General features: G+C 34.3%; 1 protein-coding gene across 2 annotated transcripts in view; it reads left to right on the top strand.

Annotated features, from left to right (window-relative positions):
* Positions 1-22,746, top strand: part of elg1 (enhanced level of genomic instability 1) — a 260,212-nt gene that overhangs the window by 223,564 nt on the left and 13,902 nt on the right. For both annotated transcript variants that reach the window (XM_067121580.1, XM_067121590.1), the window contains exon 16: positions 14,242-14,411. In XM_067121580.1, the coding sequence (XP_066977681.1) occupies positions 14,242-14,411 (170 nt within the window). The remainder of the gene's footprint in view (positions 1-14,241; positions 14,412-22,746) is intronic.

Below are 22,746 nucleotides of genomic sequence, written 5' to 3'. Positions count from 1 at the left end.
ACCACAAGCACCCAGCAAATAGCTGAAATTCACTAATACTTGAGACTCCCTCTAAAAACACTTACACAGTCAAACCTCTTAAAACCGGCATTCTGTGGTGCAGGAACTCCTGTGGTTTGGCTCAATTTTGAATCAAGACACCATTAGTTCATTGAGTGGCCACGAGGGTGGTGCCAACATATTGTTTGCAACTTAATGTAGCGGCCGCCAGCAGCACTGTGTAGGTGATACAGTCTTGATCATTTCTTTTATATAGCTGTATATTTACCCATGCGATATGCCACCCATGAGATCAGATGATGCTAGAAATAAGACGTGCAAGCATAAATTTTTATCTACGCGAGAAAAGATTGAGTTACTCAAGAATATAGAAAAAGGTTATCTCACCTGTACTGCACCCTAAACACCCTTTTTTATTGCTTAGCCAAAAAAATTATATTAATAAACATTATCTTCCTGCAGCCATTTCATTCACATTTTTTTTTTACATATACCAAACTTCGTTTGGAAGCAGCCTACCATGGATTTATCGCTATTAATGTATTTTTATTCAGTAACTTACTTTTCACTTGCTACCATATTGTATTACTATACACGGGATAAAAATGAGTAGGCTACGTGTGAACTACAGACCTAGGCAAGCCCAGATGTTAACACTCATAGTATCCATTTTCAAAAGTCAAATAGGCTATTACAGCTGTACCTATCTAAGATAAAGGTAATGGTAATGAAACTTATTTTACTTACAGAATCCATTTATACTGTATTATTATATTGGTATATCTTAATACGTATAAAATAATTGCCCTGCCGTTTTTAATGTTTATGTTCTGAGAATCAGCTGATTGAGCCTGCTAACCGAAAGAATTAGGAAAATAATTTTTTACTTGATAGAAGAAAAAATGTATTAATGACATTATTATTTTTAGTTTTGTACATAAATGTAATATAGGTATTCTGGTAAGCTAACATTTTTTATGTTAAAGTAAAATCTCTCAAAATTGCAAAACACCTGTTTCCCAATTCGTTTGTTTATCAATGTAAATACACCTCAGTTCCCCCCCTCTCTCTCTCTCTCTCTCTCTCTCTCTCTCTCTCTCTCTCTCTCTCTCTCTCTCTCTCTCTCTCTCTCTCTCTCAATACTGTACACATCCTTTAATGAAATATGAATTGCTGTATCATAAACAAAAATACAAAACTAAAACTCCGGGAAGTTCACAAAGCCATTGGATGAGTGCATGCATGCATATGTACAATACTTTTTTACAAGTTTAGTTGACTCTGAGTATGATTATGACACATAACTATACACAAGAGAATATTTTATCACTTGATATTTCATCTCAATCACTGTAAAAATATTTAAAATGCAAATTTCATATGTAGGCAATACAAAACCAAACAGGCTGTACCAAGTTCACCAGCAGCATGGAATGAGTGTGTGAGTATGTGCATGCCCTATGGACATGATTGCATTTATCTTTTGGTTTGCAAAACTAAAAATAAAGAGAGAGAGAGAGAGAGAGAGAGAGAGAGAATAAGAAGAAAGAAAATGCAGTGAAAATATAAATGGGAATACAGTACTGTAGTATAAAATACAAACATACAAACAAAATAGTGTAAGAGTGTGTGTTACTGTATTAGACTTTAATATAAAACCATGAAACTAAACATTAGGCTTTAGTATAAAACCATGAAACTAAACATTAGGCTTTAGTATAAAACCATGAAACTAAACAAACTCCAGGAAGTTCACGACGCCATCGAATGAGTGTGTTTGCATAGGTATGTGTTGTCATATCTTTTGCTTTGTCTGCTTTACTGTACTGTATTTTATTACAAGGTCAGTTGACTCTAAGTAGATTATCATACATATCAAAGTACACAAGAGAATATTTTATCACTGTTGATATTTCATCTCTAATCACTTAAAATATTTAAAAATTTCATATGTAGGCAACACAAAACCAAACAGGTTGTAGGAAGTTTACCCACCCCAAGGAATTAGTGTGTATATACATGTTGACTTTTTTTTTCTATTTGCTTTGCTCATTTTAATGTACTGTACCTCATTACAAGTTTAGTTGACTTAAGTATTGACTATCGCTTGCATCAAAACAGTACACAGGAGAATATCACTGTAGATATTCCACCTCTAATCACTAAAAATATTCAAAATGCAAATTTCACACATAAGCCAGGCAATACCAAGGAAGCTGTAGCTAGTTTATCCGTGCCACGGAATTGGTGCTTATGCATGTTTGTTTTTTTTTTTTTTATCCATATTTCATTACAAGTTTAGTTGATTCTAAGTATAATCATCACACATCATAACAGTACAAAAGAGAATATTTTATCACTTTATATTTCATCTCTCTCTCTCTCTCTCTCTCTCTCTCTCTCTCTCTCTCTCTCTCTCTCTCTCTCTCTCTCTCTCTCTCTCTCTCTCTCTCTCTCTTACCCTATGGACATGATTGCTTTCATCTTTTGGTTTGAAAGAATAGATAACGAGAAAATACAGGAGAAATATAATTGAGAATACTGTAGCATAAAATATAAATAAAAAGTGGAGGAGTGTGAGTGTTACTGTATTTAGACTTTGATTTAAACATACTTTGGTTATTGTTCTCTCTCTCTCTCTCTCTCTCTGCACTGTACATATGTTAATAAAGTGTGAATTACTCTGTCATAAACATAAAAACACAAAACCAAACAAGCTCTATCAAGTCAGGTCTACTTAGCCCTCTTCACCCATCCAACATTGCATCCCCACCCCCTCCCAGTCATGGAAACTGCCCCCCACCTCCACCCACCTTCCAAAACAACACCTCTGAGCCTTCCTCTGCCTTGCTTGACTGCCCCTCCTCTCTGATGGTGCCAAGCCATACTGTATTTATGCCATATATTTTGTTACAGATATGGGGAAAAAAGGTAGATAATTGCCTCTTGCATAAATTTTTCAGTTAAAAGTGTGATGGTTGTTGTTTATAAGCATACAGAGTTGTTTACAGTATGTGGTATTGACAAGGTTAGGTGAGGAAGGGTATGGAGTTGCCCTTGAACACCCCTAGATTTTTTTACTCGCCATTATCGGATGTACCAATGGCTCTATTGATTCGGATAATTGAAGGTTTACTTGCATAGGCACTCCTCTCCTTATGAATTTTCAAAGATGGGGGCATCCACGCTCATAAATTCAATTTTTGTTTGGAACGATCCGGGCCGCGACCCGCAAGTCCAAATTTTATTGTGAGAGCCTGCCTCGATTTAGTTACATTTTCTGCCGCTACCCACGCTGGACAGCACCATAGCTTACGCCACTATGCTCTCCAGTTTCTTTGTACCTATGCTAGTGCTAAGATTTCATCTCCCGTGTGGCAATTCATTTGTGCATTTTTATCGTGAAATATTTACCGCATCCATTAATATATCATGGCTAATGGCAAGCACAAAGCCACTGATGAAAGTGGTAGTGTTAAAAAGCAGCAAGCCATCTCAGTGGAAACTAAAATGGCTATAATAAAGAATTTAGAAAGTGGTGAAAAAATGGTTGTCATAGTGTACCATTATAAGGTGAATTGCTCAACCATCAGCACAATTTTGAAGAACAAATAGAAAATTAGGGAGCAAATGAAAAGTGCTGTGCTAATGCAGTCAACAATTGTAAATAAGAGAATGGGGAGAGTGGTAGAAGAAATGGAAAAACTTCTGGGTTTCTGGATGGAGCACCAGAGACAAAGGTCTGTACAGTTTAGCCTCATGCCTTTCGATGACTTGAAGGCTAAGGCTGGCGAAAGTGCTAAAGATGAAACAATTGCTGCAAGTTATGGATGGTTTCATAGCTTCAAAAAACGAACCAAATTACATCACTTAAGTGTAAGCGGTGAGGAAGCGAGTGCTGACAAAGCAGCAGCCAAAAAAATTCCAGATACACTCAATTAAATCATTGATAAAGGAGGTTATACCCCTCAGCAAATTTTTAATATAGACGAGATAGGCCTTTTCTGGGAAAAAATGCCAGATAGAACGTACATCAGTATTAACCCTTAAACGCCTATTGGACGTATCATACGTCAACTAAAATTGTCTGTTGGGTGCCAAGTGGACGTGCACGTCGTCGACTACAAAAATTTCAACCTTCGGTCAACTTTGACTTCGACCAAATGGTCGAAAAACGCAATTGTAAGCTAAAGCTCTTACATTCTAGTAATATTCAATCATGTACCTTCATTTTGAAACAAATTGGAAGTCTCTAGCACAATATTTCGATTTATGGTGAATTTTTTTAAAAAACTTTTTCTTACGCACGGCGGTAACTCAGCCGAAAATTTCATAAATTCTTTTCGTCATTTTGTCGTAATTTTTGCATTGTTCTATATTAGCCGTTACATAAAGTTTTATATATGAAAATGTGCGCAATTTCATGTACAATACAGAAAAATACAACCCATGGTTGTAGCTTTTATCAGTTTGGAAATATTTTCATATAAACCACGATAACTGCCAAAATTTCAACCTTCGGTCAACTTTGACTCGACCGAAATGGTCAAAAATGCAATTTTAAGCTAAAACTCTTACGATCTAGTAATATTCAATCATTTACCTTCATTTTGCAACCAATTGGAAGTCTCTAGCACAATATCGATTTTTGGTGAATTTTTGAAAAAAACTTTTTCCTTACGTCCGCGCCAGAAATTCTTTCGTCACGTTGTCGTAATGTTTGCACTGTTTTATATTAGTCGTTACATAAAGTTTTATATATGGAAATGTGCGCAATTTCATGTAGAATACAACAGAAAATAACTCATGGTTGTAGCTTTTATCAGTTTTGAAATATTTTCACATAAATCACGATAACTGCCAAAATTTCAAGCTTCGGTCAACTTTAACTCTACCGAAATGGTAAAAAAACGCAATTATAAGCTAAAACTCTTACATTCTAGTAATATTCAATCATGTACCTTCATTTTGCAACAAACTGGAAGTCTCTAGCACAATATTTTGATTTATGGTGAATTTCTGAAAAAAAAATTTTTTCCTTACGCTCTGCGCTATAACTCGGCCGAACATCTCAGAAATTCTTTCGTCATGGTTTCGTAATGTTTGCATCGTTTTACATTAGTCGTTACATAAACTTTTATATATGAAAATGTGTGCAATTTCATGTAGAATACAACAGAAAATAGCTCATGGTTGTAGCTTTTATCAGTTTTGAAATATTTTCACATAAATCACGATAACTGCCAAAATTTCAACCTTCGGTCAACTTTAACTCGACCGAAATGGTAAAAACGCAATTGTAAGCTAAAACTCTTACATTCTAGTAATATTCAATCGTTTAACTTCATTTTGCAATAAATTGGAAGTCTCTAGCACAATATTTCGATTTATGGTGAATTTTTTAAAAACATTTTCCTTACGTCTGCGCTGTAACTCGGCGAACATCTCGAAATTCTTTCGTCTCGTTGTCGTAATATTTGCACCGCTTTATATTAGTCGTTACATAAAGTTTTATATATGAAAATGTGCGCAATTTCATGTACAATACAACAAAAATAACTCATGGTTGTAGCTTTTATCAGTTTTGAAATATTTCCATATAAATCACGATAAATAGAAAAATTCGACCTTTGGTCAACTTTAACTCGACCGAAATGGTTTAAAAAACTGCAATTGTAAGCTAAAACACTTCCAGTCTAGTAATATTCAATCAATTAGCTTCATTTTTCAACAAACGGGAAGTCTCTAGCACAATATTTCGATTTATGGTGAATTTTGAAAAAGATTTTTTACGTCCAGCTGCGTTTAATTCATGCATCATTTTGTGATAATATTTTCTCTGTTTGCTTTGATCGTTTTAAAATTTGTTATATACCAAAATCATCGTAATTTAGTGTACAATACAACTAAAAAAATTAACTCATTAGCTTTAACCGTTTTGCTTACAGCGATTTGTATACAATTATATACAAGTTTTTTTTTCTCGCTGTCATATATTCCAATATTTATATATGATAATGATATTTTTTCATTTCTGATGGTTGCATACTAAACTTCAGGCAATGACAAAAAAATGAGCCAAAAATGAACTCTTAATCTTAAAAACTAAGCGTGCTGTGATTTTTGAAAAAAAAAAAAAAAAAAATTTCCGCTTCGCCGCTAACTCACCGAACGCCGCCGGCATACGGGAGACGTTTTTGAAAATAGGGCTTCGGCGTTAAAGGGTTAAAGAGAGGATGATGCCAGGATTTAAGGCAGCAAAGGATAGGCTAACGCTACTGCTGGGTGGCAATTGTTTGGGAGATATGAAGCTGAAACCTCTCCTTGTGTGTCGGGCACTGAAAAATATCACAAAAAGTTCTCTACCCGTAATCTGTATGGCCAATAAGAAAGCCTGGGCGACTCTTGCTGTATTTGTGGACTGGTTTTTCCATCACTTTATCCCTGAAGTCAAGCTGTACTGGAGAGAGAATAACATTCCAGTTAAGATTCTTGTAATTTTGGACAATGCCCCTGGCCACCCACCACACTTAGATGATTTCCATCTGGATGTTCAAGTTGTTTATTTACCACTTAACACAACTTAGTCATTCAGCCAATAGATCAGGGCGTAATAACAAATTTCAAAAAATACTATACCAGCTATACATATAGACAAGCATTAAAGAAGATAAATGATGCAGATGTGACCTTATGTGACTTCTGGAAGGGTTACAACATTTACAATTATGTAAAGAACATGGTGCTGAATGGTGTGAAGTAAATGGCATCAACATGAATGAATATGGAAGGCTTTATGCCCACAGTTTGTAAATGACTTCAGGTGATTTAATCAAGAAGATGAGGAAAAGGGAATTATTAAGAGTCTCATTGACGTAATTGAAAAGTTAAACCTTGACATAGGGAAGAGGACCTTCAAGAGCTGTTTGACAGTCACTCAGAGGAGTTGACAAGTCAGGATTTTATTGAACTGGAAGAATGGCAAAAACCAGAAGAACATGAAGAACAACAACAACAACTTGTTCCCATAAAGAGGTTTGAAACAAAATTGATAGCCAAGGGGTTTTCTCTTCTAGAAAAAGTGTTGAGTATTTTTGAGAATCAGGACCCCAATGTAGAGAGATTCTCAAAAGTAGCAACAATTCTCATTGATCCTTTTCAGTGTTATCGTATCTTAGACGATGAAAAGAAAAGAAAAACAGTGCAAATTTCCATAGACATTCCTGAAAACCAGTGCCTTTAATCTCAAGAGCCTCCTCACCTCCAATGATTGCTTCCTCCCCAAATGAAGAGGAAAGTGATGAAGAAATCCTTCCCAAATAAGGTGAGAATGAAAAAGACGTTGACGACCCGCCACCCTCTCTTAATCCACACTGCCCCCCCATATCATCCATCATGACAAGCCTGCGACACCAGTTTCAAAAGTAAGAAAGCTGTACATGTACTTTACATTTACTGTATTATCATATGTTTGTTAGGTCTTGTATATCATTTGTATTAATAAAATACTCTATAAAATACAGTAACAGTACTAGTATTTGGTTTTAATATGAAAAAACATAAATAGCACTGTACGTATTGACCTTGGGTATATGAAGTTGAACTTACGAACAAAATAAACTTACGAACAACCATTTGGAATGTCACTCGTTCGTAAGTAGAGGGGCATCTATATATATGTATGGGTGTGTGTTTATATATATACACACACACATTAAGCGCCAATGTTGTTTAACATCCACTTCACTCTACCTCAGAAATAATACCAAAGCGGTATTATAATTGATAAGTGATTTGTCACCTCACAGGATCAAACTACTGTAAAATGAGAACCAATGACATTCAGTGACACCCTAGACTTGCTTGATAGCTAAGTGGTGTAGGGTGTTACTGAAAGTCATTTTTTATCATTGTTTGGCGGTTCGATCCTGTGGAGTTTGGCAGTTCGATCCTGTGGAGTGAAGAACCAACTATCAGTTATATTTCCCCTTCAGTGTTATTTCTGAGGTAGAGCGAATTGAATATTAAATGACATTTGTAGCTTAATGTTTGTGTATATAAAATCCTGGTGATGTGATAAAAATTCATATACTGTGTATATATATATATACATATATATATATAGTAACTCAGTGCCTACCTACACATAATATACATTATATAAATGATTGAAATATATCAGTAGATGTACATTATGGTAAAAAGATTGAAATAATGATAGTACATAACATTACATTACTATGTAGGTACAGTGCTCCCCATTTTTTAAGCGGGGTTAGGTTCCAGAACCTACCACGGAAATGTAAAACCCATGGAAATTCAAAAATCCCCTCTAAAAAATTCTTAAAACTGCCAAATACCTTAGTGCATCCTCAACTTCCAACGATTCGATCTTACGGGGCTCTTTCAGCACCATAATGATGTTTTAGTCCCGTAACTTGATGGTGCATCAAGTTATGGCGCCAAAAACACCGTTGTTGGCATTTATGGCAAGAATAGGGAACAAGTTGATGGCGCTTACAGCACTGTAACTTGATGCAACATCAAGTAATGATGCCATAACTCAAGTTGCAGCACCTAAAGTGCTGATACAGGAGCGAAAAATCGACTTATGGTGGAAATCAACTTTCAGCGCAGTGCTGGAACAGATCCCGCGCTTTAAGTCGAGGACACACTGTACCCCTTAAACTGAAATGCTTATAACTGCATATTTTAAATTTCACTGCATAATTTGATATTTCAAACAAAAATATAACTTAAATTATCACGCTAAAACAATTTAATATTATTTCAAACAAAAATACACCCCAACCCATCATCCCAAAACACCCAAAGTAACCTTGCATTACAGGACTCTTCTACCACTATTACTCTTAAGTAAGCTATATACCACTAAAATGCTTATAATTGCCAATTTTAACATTTTATTGCTTAATTTGATATTTCAAACAAAAAATACACCCCAACCCATCATCCCAAAACACCCAAAGTAGCCTTACATTACAGTATTCTCCTACTACTGTTACTCTTTAAGTAGGCTATATAACCCCTAAAATGCTTATAACTGCCTATTTTAACAGTTCATTGCCAAACTTGACAGTTCAAACAAAAATATACCTCAAACTATCATCCCAGAACACCCTAATATCATTTCAAGTACCAGCCTACAACTGTTACTCTTAAGTATCCCCTATCATTCAGACACACGTTTTCTTTGACCTGCCTAACTTTACACATCGTTCTGTGCATACTGTAATGCACTTGTGTACATTTTACGTACATTGATATTTTCCTATGTTGTACGATGATTTTGAAGTGATATTTACTGTACAGGTACGTATCTTAGAATGGTACTACTGTATAGAACATATCTAAAATAACTGGGTAGTTTAGAATAACGGAACACGCACCTCCAAACAGAATGCTAGGTTTGTTATGTCATGTTAGTTATTTCATGATTATGTACAAGTACATTTATGATTAAAAAAAAAAAAAAAATTTACTACAGTAAGTTCTTGGTTTATGTCTTTTTGTGGGTAGTCCTCACCATCTCCCATAAATTTATTAAAAAAATTTTGTGCTCTCTCTCTCTCTCTCTCTCTCTCTCTCTCTCTCTCTCTCTCTCTCTCTCTCTCTCTCTCTCTCTCTCTATACATATACTTTAATGAGAAAACACTGCAAAATATCTTTAACACATTATTTCACTTACAGAATCCATTTATATTGTATTGATCTAATCACCAATAAAATCCAACAAGTTCACGACAGATGAGGGAGGTAATGTTGCCATATTTTTCTCTTTGATTTATTGTACCGTATTTCATTACAAGTTTAGTTGACTATGATTATCACACATATTATAACAGTACACAAGAGCATATTTTATCATTGTTGATGTTTCATCTCTAATCACCGTAAAAATATTTAAAATCCGAATTTCGTACATAGGCAACACTCAACATTCTTCTCCCAACCATAGTCTCATCCCCAGCAAGTTACATACTGTGCTTCGATGTATAAACACTTCAGTTCTCTCTCTCTCTCTCTCTCTCTCTCTCTCTCTCTCTCTCTCTTGGAGATAAGAGAAAATTTTATTTTTTATGCATGTATGTTTGTCCCCGGTTAATGGCAAGGGTTCTGTTCACGACGAAGTGTCAATAACCAAAAATTGTCTTTAACCAGAACTTCACAATAGTTATGATAAAAAATGGCATTTAACAGCGACAAAAGTGCCAATAAACTGCTGAAAGGCACCGTTAACGGGTTATCTGCACTGAAAATCTGGTTAACAATGTCGTTAGCCAAGCGTCATAAAGCCAAAACGCCGTTAACCGATGCCACTGGTGAGTAGGTAACCCCAGAACTTGTGTCGTAAACCAGGAAATAATTTCTGATGAATATATTGGAAAAACATTGTAACCTCAGAACGTCATAAGCCGGACCCGTCGTAAACAGGAGACTGCCTGTGTGTATATATACTGTATACAGTATTGTATTATATATATATATATATATATATATATATATATATATATATATATATATATATATATATGCAGATTTCTTTGAATTCTACAGATTTTTGATTGTTGATCAACTTATTAGTTTGACAATATTTTCTGAATCTTCTATATTCTTCCAAATTTAGTTGATGGGTACAAAAACAAAGATTAACTCTGTTCCATTTGCTGGGAATACAACACCACAGCTGTTCCATCACTTGTCGTGACCTCTTCAAGGTGTATTATCTGAACGTAGCTTCTTGGTGTTTTATTACAGCGTGTGGATGGATATGTAGCCCCCAAAACAATAATACAATAAATAATTACAATAACATTAAGTACAGTAAAAACAATTTTAATAAATTTGCAAATATAAAAAGTGACTGCAAAAAAAATTCATAATGAAAACAATTTTCTTTGTGAAAAATAATGAAAAAATAAATCACGTGTTCTGGTTGTGATGGCAACAAACAAAACAGAAATAAAAAACAGGTATACGGATTACAGGGATAGAAGTGGAAAGGGGGTTTAGAAAGCACATGATTTAAAAGGTGTTGTTGCCATTTTTATGGTTATATCTTGTGTTAGTGTTGTATGCTGTAGGGCCTTCCATCACTCGTTGTGACCTCTACAAAGTCTATTATGTGAACATAGCATCATGTTGTTTTATTACAGTGTGCAGACGGATATATGTCATCCAAAACAATAGTAATACAATAAATCACATTACAATAACATTAACTACAATAAAAACAATTTTAATTAATTTACATCTATAAAATTGACAGTACAATAAAAATTCATAATGAAAACATAATTTTCTTTGTGAAAAATAATGTAAATATAAACCACATGCTCTAGTTGTGATGGTAACAAAAAAAACAGAAATAGAAATGTGGGTATATGAATTACTTGTATGCCTGTGTGTGTGTGTTTACATCTACGTGTGGCATTTAATCAATGTTGATGTTACCGTTTCTACAGTACGTAGTGTTTGCGTTTGTGTGTGTGTGTTTCTTAGTGCAGTATCATGTTTGCCATTTTCCCTTTTTGCTTTGCTTGGTTTACTGTACAGTATTTCATTACAAGTTCAGTTGACTAAGTATGATTATCACAAAGAATAGTACAAGAGAATATTTTATAACTTGATACTTCATCTCTTGTTGTTTTCTCTCTCTCTCTCTCTCTCTCTCTCTCTCTCTCTCTCTCTCTCTCTCTCTCTCTCTCTCTCTCTCTCTCTCTCTCTCTCTCTCTATATATATATATACATATACATATTGTCTTTTTTTTGTGTGTGCTTGATGTATTTATTTACAAGTTACAGTACAGTAGTGTACACTCGGCAAGAAAAGTGAAGATACAGTTTTCTTTAGATTTCGTTCATCGAATTTTAATTTTTTTCTTACAGAAAACACATAATCTCGGTAAATTTGCTCTAGAATATGAAAATACAATGCAAATTATATCATATATGTTAAATCTGCAAAACAAAAACGTTCAGATACTTAAAAACCCCATGCATGTCCGAAGTAATCAGAATTTCTCAGATGACTTCGTTCATAGAGATCTAAAAGATAGTGTGTGGATATCTCGGTGTAGTACTGTTTATCAGAACGGCAATATTTACTCGTTTTCCGTCATGAACAGGCTTATTATTGCATCATCATATGAGGTAATGATAATTTCCTTAATTTTAACAGATTCATATTTGTATTTCACGGTGTTAAAGGTCAGCTGGAATTAATGGCAGTAAATGTTGTGACAGCTAGGGCAGGTTGACCCAGTCTATTTAAATCCGCAAGAGCGTTCTCTATGATGTGCGGAGTACCGCGATAACTTTGGCGGGAAAACACAAGTAACTTGATGTTTCTTAACGTTGTCATAGTCTCTCTCTCTCTCTCTCTCTCTCTCTCTCTCTCTCTCTCTCTCTCTCTCTCTCTCTCTCTCTCTCTCTCTCTCCATTGCTAAAACATACTGTACAAATACAGTATCACTCAATCTCAAAAGAAAAAAAAAATAATGAAATGAGTAGCTCTACATGTAGGTCTAGGCTTACACAACAGCATCTCTCTCTCTCTCTCTCTCTCTCTCTCTCTCTCTCTCTCTCTCTCTCTCTCTCTCTCTCCATTGCTAAAGCATACTATGCAAATATAGTATCGATCAATCTCTAAAAGAAAAAAATAATGAAATGAGTAGCTCTACATATAGGCCTAGGCTTACACAACAGCAACTCTCTCTCTCTCTCTCACCATAACATTGCATTAGTTCCTTTATTGTTCCCCAAGTTTTTCGTTGGACATAGCTCAAATTTAACTCTTGATTTCATTATGGAAGATCGCGTTTCCGATTATGCAAGCATTCCCTTCATTGTGGTGTCATAAATTCATATGTGCAAGGTTACTTCGTAGGTTATGTGGAAAAATGTTTATTTTGCTCAGAACTGTCGCTGCAAATTACAACTTGAACGAATACTGTAAAGCTTACTACTGCATTTAAGTATCAATGATTTCAGAACCGTAGAATATGATTGAAAGTTTTAGGAGGTCAAGCAAAAACACACACAATAAGACTGAAGCTCCTCCTTTCTAAAGTTACCAGATGTCTCATTATTTAGCAATACATGTCCGAAGATTTAAGAAAACTGTATCCTCACTTTTCTTGCCGAGTGTACATATCCTTTAATAAAATGTGGAAAAATAATACATATAAAAACATGAGATAAAAGCAGCTTTAGCAGTTTCACAACACCAGTGAATGAGTGTGCCTATATATGTACCCTATGCACATTATTGTGTTTATCTTTTGGGCTGTAAAAATAAAAAATTAGGAAGTACAGTGAAAATATAAGTGAGAATAGTGTAAAATATAAATTAATAAAATCATAAGCATAACAGCACAAAACAAAACAAGCTCTAGCATGTCAGAAATGTACCTGTCCCTCTTCACCATTCAACACTGCATCCTCTCCTAGCCAGGGAAACTGCTCCCCAGCTCCACCCACCTTCCAAAACAACCCCTTCTCTGAGTGAGTTCCTCAACACCACCTTACTACCCCCCCTTTCCCGTGGTGCCTAGCCATCCAACCCATCCCCTGCCTTGGAAACTTCTTGAGTGCTTCCCCACCCCCTGAAACTCTTTCTTAATCTGTTTAATAGTGTAAGGTTTAATAGTGTAAGCAGTGTAACTAACACTGCCTTGGTCCCTGGTCTGAGTGTGTTGGGTAATGTCGAGATCCTGATAATTGAAGGCTTACTTGCAAATATATATTTATTTATTTAAATTATATTTATTTAATTAAACTGAGAACAATAATATAAGTGAATAAACATAAAAGCCATTAATGATGTTTGTAGACTTAATCATTGCACCATTCAGTAATTTAAAATAAATTTTTACTTATGCACAACCATCATTACTACATACATCATATGCACCATGTAAGTTTTTACAGAAATTGTTGGTAATAGTCATATAAAATAAAAATTTAAGTAAATTTGTGGGTCTGTGTTTTTGTGTATGAATACTGTACTAGTTGAACATAATAATTTATATTTTGGTATGGTATAATCAGGTAATTCCAATGATAAAATATTTGCTGTCATTGTAAGCTTTTGCTAGAGTTGTTAAGTTTCTCATTGTTTTGGTTGTAAGTTTTGTGTGTTTTTATTGGAGAAATACTTGTCTTATATGTCTTTTATCTTTGATGGAATTTGTCATATGTGTTCTTATTTTGTTGCAGCTCAGCACTTACAGTTGATATGTTTAGTGAATGGCCAGCACATTTGTTTGGGTGATATTGAAAATCTTGTCTCTGTAAACAAATGTGATATAAGACAATCTCTTCTGGATGTTCAAGCTTGGAGTAATTTTGGTTCCTCTTCAGAGAAATGCAGTTGTCTCACAAACACAGTAAGTTTTTATGATCATTACTCATTACTTAACATGACCACTGAGCCATTTTGTTGACTCATGGGGCACACTTGACAGATTTGTTCTTAATTAAGACTAATAAATTTGAGTAAGATAATGTTAAATAAGTTGAACAAGTAAGAAGAAAGAGACTAAAAGGGTTAGAAGAAAAGTAAAGAGCAAGAAAGCAATGCTGTATGAGTTGAATAGTAGTGGTATTCTTCTTTGTTATGTAATATTTCTACTAAATTACTACTGCACATTGTTCTCTAGTATTTTCTTAATGTAGCATGGTAAAATAGTTTTCTATAAATTTTCAAAAACTTTGTAATGTCCATCAAGCAAAGTTCTAAATGTATCATTAGTTTTTAGTGATAGTTAACTAGTTTGGTGATGTAGTATGAAGGCTGGTTTCGGGGATCTAGCTCGTTTGCTCATGTTCTACTTACTCTTTCAACCTGCATGCACTCAAGACATATCCATTGCTTTCAGTCAACACACTGCTTACTCATACTACTGCTTCACCCTTACTTCTCTTTACCATTGAAATATTTTCACTCCTGATACTTTTCACCTATAACACTTTTTCTACTTTTCTGTACTACAGTTTTCTAGTGAAACTTTATCTCTCTTAATACTTGAATAATTTGTCAGTCCTGGATGCTATAAATTAATGCAGTTTTTTAGGAGTGCAGTTCATTACTTTTTGTATTTGTTTAATAGTACTGTACTGTATGGCATAAAGTAAATTAAGACGTGTGAAGGAAAAGAAATAGGAAATAGGTTTTAATACGTGTAGTACACATTAATCAAGTATGTTGTACATAAGAGTGCTGCTGTTAAATAAATATTGGTTTCTTGTAGACCTACATGTACGACCAGGTCGCAGGTTACAACTTGAAGTTTCAAGAGGGCTTGACTTCACATCCATGTTTTTGAGAGTAATATTTGTGTAGCTCTTGATAAATTGATGGTGAAATATATGATTAGGAATATAAGCAGGAAATTAAAATATCTTAACTAAATTAGAAAGTGCATTAAAAGTAAAAAAAAAATTAAAAGTAACAAAAAACAAAATTTATGAAAAAAGGGACTTATAACAAAAACCTATCTGTAGTACCGTATTACAATAACTTCATTGATACTCCATCTACTTGAAGATTTTGGATTTGAAAACACACACAAATTGCTACATAGTAGTAAAGGATATGTATATCAAATTCCATATAAGTCTTTTAATAACTTTTATATTAGTCAAACTGGAAAAACATTGGAAAATAGAATAAAACAGCATCAGAGATGTGTAAGGTGTGTATGTATATATATATATATATATATATATATATATATATATATATATATATAAACCCCATATATATTTTGCAGGGGATGTTTACCCCCAGGTATTATCCTATTTATGATGGTGCTAGGTTCCAAAAAAACCCATACCATGTACAGTATACATATATGGTAGTGTAAGGACTGGAGATTGAGTGACATACTGGCTGGTTGTTAACCCTTAAACGCTGACTGGACGTATCATACGTCGACTAAAATTGTCTGTTGGGTGCCGAGTGGACGTACCGTACGTCGACTACAAAAAATTTCAACCTTCAGTCAACTTTGACTCAACCGAAATGGTCGAAAAACGCAATTGTAGGCTAAAACTCTTACATTCTAGTAATATTCAATCATTTACCTTAATTTTGCAACAAATTGGAAGTCTCTACCACAATATTTCGATTTATGGTGAATTTTTGAAAAAAACTTTTTCCTTATGTCCGCGCGGTAACTCGGCTGAAAATTTCAGAAATTCTTTGGTCATTTTGTCGTAATGTTTGCACCGGTTTATATTAGTCGTTACATAAAGTTTTATATATGGAAATGTGCGCAATGTCATGCAGAATACAATAGAAAATAACTTATGGTTGTAGCTTCTATCAGTTTTGAAATATTTCCATATAAATCACGATAAGTGCCAAAATTTCAACCTTTGGTCAACTTTAACTCGACCGAAGTGGTAGAAAAATGCAATTGTAAACTAAAACTCTTACATTCTAATAATATTCAGTCATATACCTTCATTTTGGAACAAATTGGAAGTCTCTAGCACAATATTTCGATTTATGGTGAATTTTTGAAAAAACTTTTCCCTTACGTCTGCGCATGGTAACTCTGCCGAACGTCTCGGAAATTCTTTTGTTACCTTGTCGTAATATTTGCACCGGTTTATATTAGTCATTACATAAAGTTTTATATATGGAAATGTGCGCAATTTCATGTAGAATACAACAGATAATAAATCACGGTTGTAGCTTTTATCAGTTTTGAAATATTTCCATATAAATCAACGTAAGTGCCAAAATATCAACCTTCGGCCAACTTTAACTCGACTGAAATGGTCGAAAAACGCAATTGTAAGCTGAAAGTCTTACATTCTAGTAATATTCAATCATGTACATTCATTTTGCAACATACTGGAAGTCTCTAGCACAATATTTCGATTTATGGTGAATTTAAAAAGAAAAAAAATTTTTTTCCTTACGCCCACAAAACCGTAACTGCGAACATCTCTGAAATTCTTTCGTCACTTTGTCATAATGTTTGCACTGTTTTATATTAGTCGTTACATAAAGTTTTATATATGAAAATGTGCACAATTTCATGTAGAATACAACGGAAAATAACTCATGGTTGTATCTTTTATCAGTTTTGAAAAATTTTCATATAAATCATGATAAGTGCCAAAATTTCAACCTTCGGTCAACTTTAACTCGACGGAAATGATCGAAAAATGCAATTGTAAACTAAAACTCTTACAACCTAGTAATATTCAATCATGTACCTTCATTTGCAACAAACTGGAAGTCTCTAGCACAATATTTCGATTTATGGTGAATTTGATTTATGGTGAATTTTTGAAAAAAACATTTTCCTTACGTCTGCGCGGTAACTCTGCCGAACATCTCAGAAATTCTTTCGTCACTTTGTCGTAATGTTTGCACCGTTTTATATTAGTCGTTACATAAAGTTTTATATATGAAAATGTGTGCAATTTCATGTAGAATACAAAAAAAAATAACTCATGGTTGTACCTTTTATCAGTTTTGAAATATTTTCATATAAATTACGATAAATAGAACAAATTCTACTTTCGGTCAACTTTAACTCGACCGAAATGGTCGAAAACTGCAATTGTAAGCTAAAACACTTACAGTCTAGTAATATTCAATCAATTAGCTTCATTTTGCAACAAACGGGAAGTCTCTAGCACAATATTTCGATTTATGGTGAATTTTTAAAAACTTTTTTACGTCCGTATGCTATTTAATTCATGCATTATTTTGTGATAATATTTTCTGTGTTGCTTTGATCGTTTTACAATTTGTTATATACCAAAATCATTGCAATTTAGTGTACAATACAAAGAAAAAAAATAACGTGTTAGCTTTAACCGTTTTGCTTAGCGCTATTTGTATACAATTATATATGAAATTTTTTTTTTGCAGTCATATATTTCAATATTTATATATGATAATATTTTTTTCATTTCTGATGGTTGCATACTAAACTTCAGGCAATGACAAAAAAAAAAGGAACCAAAATTAACTCTTAATCTTAAAAACTAAGCGTGCTGTGATTTTTTGAAAAAAACTTTTTTTCCGCTTCGGGGCTAACTCCCGAACGCCGCCGGCATACGGGAGACACTTTTGTAAATAGAGGCTCGGCGTCAGAGGGTTAACTGGTTTATTGGTAGTTCCTTACTGAGATAAATGTACAGAATCTTCGAAGCTGTTATTGACGCGTGCGAGCGGTAAAGTAGCGTCTACACACAGACAGGTAAAAACAGAGGTACAGATTCGGGCATCAGTGTTTGTCAGCAGAGAAACATATGGCGATATTGAGAGACAGGATTAACATACAGTGATGAAACATATATCAATGGAAAGGCCAGGAAATTCTACATATGGCCAATTGCATGAGATTCCAGACAGATTAATGAATACAATGCAGTAGCATAATATATGTGAAATGGCGAGACGTTTGTCGTCTTCACAAACAGAAACATACATACAGTTTGATACAGAAGATTCGGTGGAACATTATGAGTGCATGGCAGTGCAAGTAGCGGTGATTGTACATAAATCAAGACAACAATGGTTAGGGAGAAACAGACGGAAATATTGTATGGTTGAAGTCGCGTTCCGTTAGAGAAAGAAAACGAGATGCTCTTGTTTTGTCTTGTTCACTCCGATGGATGACGATTGACGAACGCACGAACACACACATGTTTGGAAGAGATGGTGTCGGGCTCTTACAAATAATCTCCCCCAAGATGTGGGTAACGTCTGATTAATCGGCCCGGCTGCGGAGACGACTGCTCAGGCGGAGGGTGCGGTGCAGTCGTGTTTGGAAGAGACGGTGTCGGGCTCTTACAGTAGCCTGGCCTATACTATAAAGTATACTCTGTACACACAGGGTATAGTAATTATTGATAGCTAATTCTGGAGGTTCATGCAGAGTGACTTATGATAATTCAATACAAAGAGAAATTGAAAAACAAACAAGAATTAACTTAGCCTACACTATACTGCATTGTACTCTATATTCACATATTAATATCATATTATACCAACATCAACGTAACGAATATGCATCTTTTCCATGTATCTTTTAAAATGTTATGCTTTAATTCACTGTATCCAATAATATTGTGTATGTGTATATATATATATATATATATATATATATATATATATATATATATATATATTGCTTTTGTATTATAAGTTACGATCATAGCGATCAATGTTTTTGTTTGGAAATCAGTTAAGCGGTAAGTTTATTTTGCCGTATTTAACTCAGTTCAGAGCTCTTTTCTTGCTTTTAGTTAGCGTAAATGAATCTAGATACTTTATGTATATGGGGCAAGGTTATTTTTCGTTATACAAAGTGTTTTTAAGTCAAAATATAACTTAAATACATCTTGATGTGAAATTAATTTAGCTCTTTTTTGGTTAATAGATGACGTTGGCCATTTGGGGCCATGTTTGTTTTGTGTAAAAAAAAAAAAATCAGTATTCCATTCTATTGGTTCTTAGCCACATAAAATAAGTCTAATCCTTCGGGGCAGCCCCAGGAGAGCTGTTAATCAGCTCAGTGGTCTGTTTAAACTAAGGTATACTTAACTTTTTTCTATTCTCACTTGATTTCATCATAATATGAGCTGTACGTATTTATTGTTTATCAGTTTAAAAACAGCAGTAATATGTGTTCTTTCATTCCCAGTAGTTTTGATTAAAATACTTTCTCTCCAATTTTGATTAAGGTCGAGTTTCATGCATGTTGCCGATGCACGATAATTTATAGTCATTAGCAGCTTGAACATTGTTTTCTCAGCTTCAGCTACAATTTGCAGCTTAAATTTAGCAGTATATTTCCTTGCTGATCTTTTATCCATACCAAATAAGGGTATAATGTAAAAATATATCAATCCTGTTCTACTGAACGTCATTTGTAACATAACCACGGTAGTTGTTTACTACCGTACGATGGTTGAAATACCAGCAAAATGGCTGTTGTTATCCGACTCGGTTATAAGCAAAACAACAGTTTTTGTTCGGTTGTTTATGGCTGTACGCGTTTATGCAAGAGTACAGTACTGTATAACGTTACTAACAATATTTTTATCATTCTCTTTTACTTTTTTAAGTAGAAGATGGGATAAAGAGATGGAGGAAAAGAAGTTGGTCTATTGTAATTTGGTCTCTCTCGCTGCCTGATTGTACGCTGCTTTCTACACCCATGCAAAATTTTAAAATGTTTTATAAATATTGTTGTATCAATATTAATTGCTTACCCCATCGCAAAATCAAATTATCGTAAGACGCATTATCGTAACTCGAGCACTACCTGGGTACCAGAGAATTTTAATAGTTTTATCACAAAAAGTGCATTTAGTCATAAAAATTACATGAAAATATAGTAATTAGTGAATATTTCTCAGTGAAAAACACCGCAAATGGGCGAATTTTCAGCAAATAATGCGTATATATGTTCCATAGAGAAATCCGCAAATAGGTGAGAACGAGAATACAGGGGGTTTACTGTATGTATATATATACTGTATGTGTGTGTGTGTACATATATACATACATACACATCTTTGATGCTATTTTATTCTACTTTCTACACATACATACACACAGTCCGACCTCCGTAAACCAGTACCCTTGGGAGCAGGCCACTGCCAGACCACAGAAAATCCTGGATGATACAAATCACCCCTAAAAAAAAAACTCTGTAAACCAAGTCTTAACAGCTCATTCCACAGGTATAGTGCTATTGTCAAAAGTAGAACAAAGCTTATGAATTAGCAGTGTCATTCATTAGGTTTAGTTCCTTAGGAAAATTCTGGCCTGTTCCTTAAGCATCTTGGAAATGCTTACGCCTTCACTATGTTGGAGCTTAAACCTCTTTCTAAGCTCACTGTTAAGTTCTGATCTCCTGGCACCTTCCAATGTTTTTGGGCATTTCAAACTTTTCTGGCTTTTGTTTTCAGCAAAAACCTAAAAATATGCTGCTTTTGTTTCTTGAAAGCTACATGTGTATGTGTGTGTGTAAGAGAGGGAGAAACCATTGGCCCTGGTCAGGTTGTTACGCTGACAGATATCTATTTGCAAACGTCAAATACAGTAATACTATTCCGATTCATTCAGAATAAGTAGAGCATTTCAAATTGTAAGTGTTATCGTGTAGCCTAAACGATTTGGGACGTACTAACCTAATCGTAGCCTAAGTCTTATACTACGACACCCAGGTTACTTCACTCATATGCTATTCCAAATTGCACTTAAAACACTGCATTGCATTGTGTATGTTAATCTAAGACATAAAACAATATAAACTTACTGTTGGCACACTCAATGTTCCTAGCTTGAATTAGAATCAGATTGGCATGAACACAATCTCTACTTTGTAACCCTCATCCAAAGCACAACTCAAGAAATTCTCCTTACATTTAGATATGTATATCTCCTAAAGGAATTTCCCTAAATGAACTGTAGGATGACAAGGAATACTTAAGTGGACTTGGAAGCATCGACAACTATGGCTACATTTCCTTTTCTTGAGTCCTTATTAGATCCACACTACACCAAGGCGTTGACGAGACTGGCTGCCACAACTGTCGCCAACCAACACCAAATGTTCGGCTAACTACTGGACAAACAACCATTGCCAGTAGTTAAGCACTGTTACACGTATACTTACAGTTAAATATACGAAACAGCCAAAACAACAATTTTCTTTACTAAATACAACAACAAAACATAAATCTTTCTTCTACATAATATGCAGTTCCACTTTATGTAAATTTAGAAAGAAAATATATAAAACTATACCACAAGTTGTGGAAAAGCACAGTCTATCTTGTCAAAGGTTCAACAAATACAGAGGTATTAAGAATAATGATAATTTTAGTAAAACTGTTGTTTTATGTACTGTATGAAACTATATTTCATGCATTATTGTTATATCATATTATAATTCAGAACATAGTAGTCACGTGCCATTTCCACTTGCTAATGTTTACATTTTTAAAATCATCAGCTGATTGTGTTTTACCGACATCATCACAGCCATTAGTTGCTGAATGAAATGGATTTTACCAACATCATCACAGCCATTAGTTGCTAAATGAAACGGATTTTACCAACATCATCACAGCCATTAGTTGCTAAATGAAACGGATTTCGGAGATTTATTTTTGAAGTAAATTATCAAAGCTGAGTTGGAAAATGCAGCTTTTTTTTTATAAATGTAGTAAATTAAATGAAGTAAAGGTGTGGTTTCACCAGTATCAGATGATGATGTCTCTTCCAAAACGTTTTGAGACCTGCGCATTATTTGTTTCTTCAGCCATAACATACAACCATAAATTAAGTGGCATACTTTCTGAAAATTAGCAAATTTTTAACAAGTTGATAACTGTAACGCAACCCTTAATAAACATGTGTTAGTTACAGTAACTGACATCTGCAAACAGCTGTTTCTTGATTCGATTGTTTGTCAGTACTTGCTGTTGTTTATGCCAATGCCTTGCATGCAGTACTGGTAAGTGGTGGTTAATTGTACAAGAAATAATGATGAATTCTTAGCGGAGTCACAAGGATGGTAATCTTGATTCAATGTATGAAGATTTGCATTTAACCTAATGAACTTTTGCTTCTAGGCCTATTTATTAGTTAAAAGCTAACTTGGGTGTACAGTGAACCCCTGTATTCACGGGGGATGCGTCCCACACACCCCCGCAAATAGCTAAAATCCGCAAATA

This window comes from Macrobrachium rosenbergii, chromosome 2 (genome assembly GCF_040412425.1).
Source record: "Macrobrachium rosenbergii isolate ZJJX-2024 chromosome 2, ASM4041242v1, whole genome shotgun sequence".
Taxonomy (NCBI): Eukaryota; Metazoa; Arthropoda; class Malacostraca; order Decapoda; family Palaemonidae; genus Macrobrachium; species Macrobrachium rosenbergii.
This window is presented reverse-complemented; position numbering and strand designations above follow the sequence as displayed.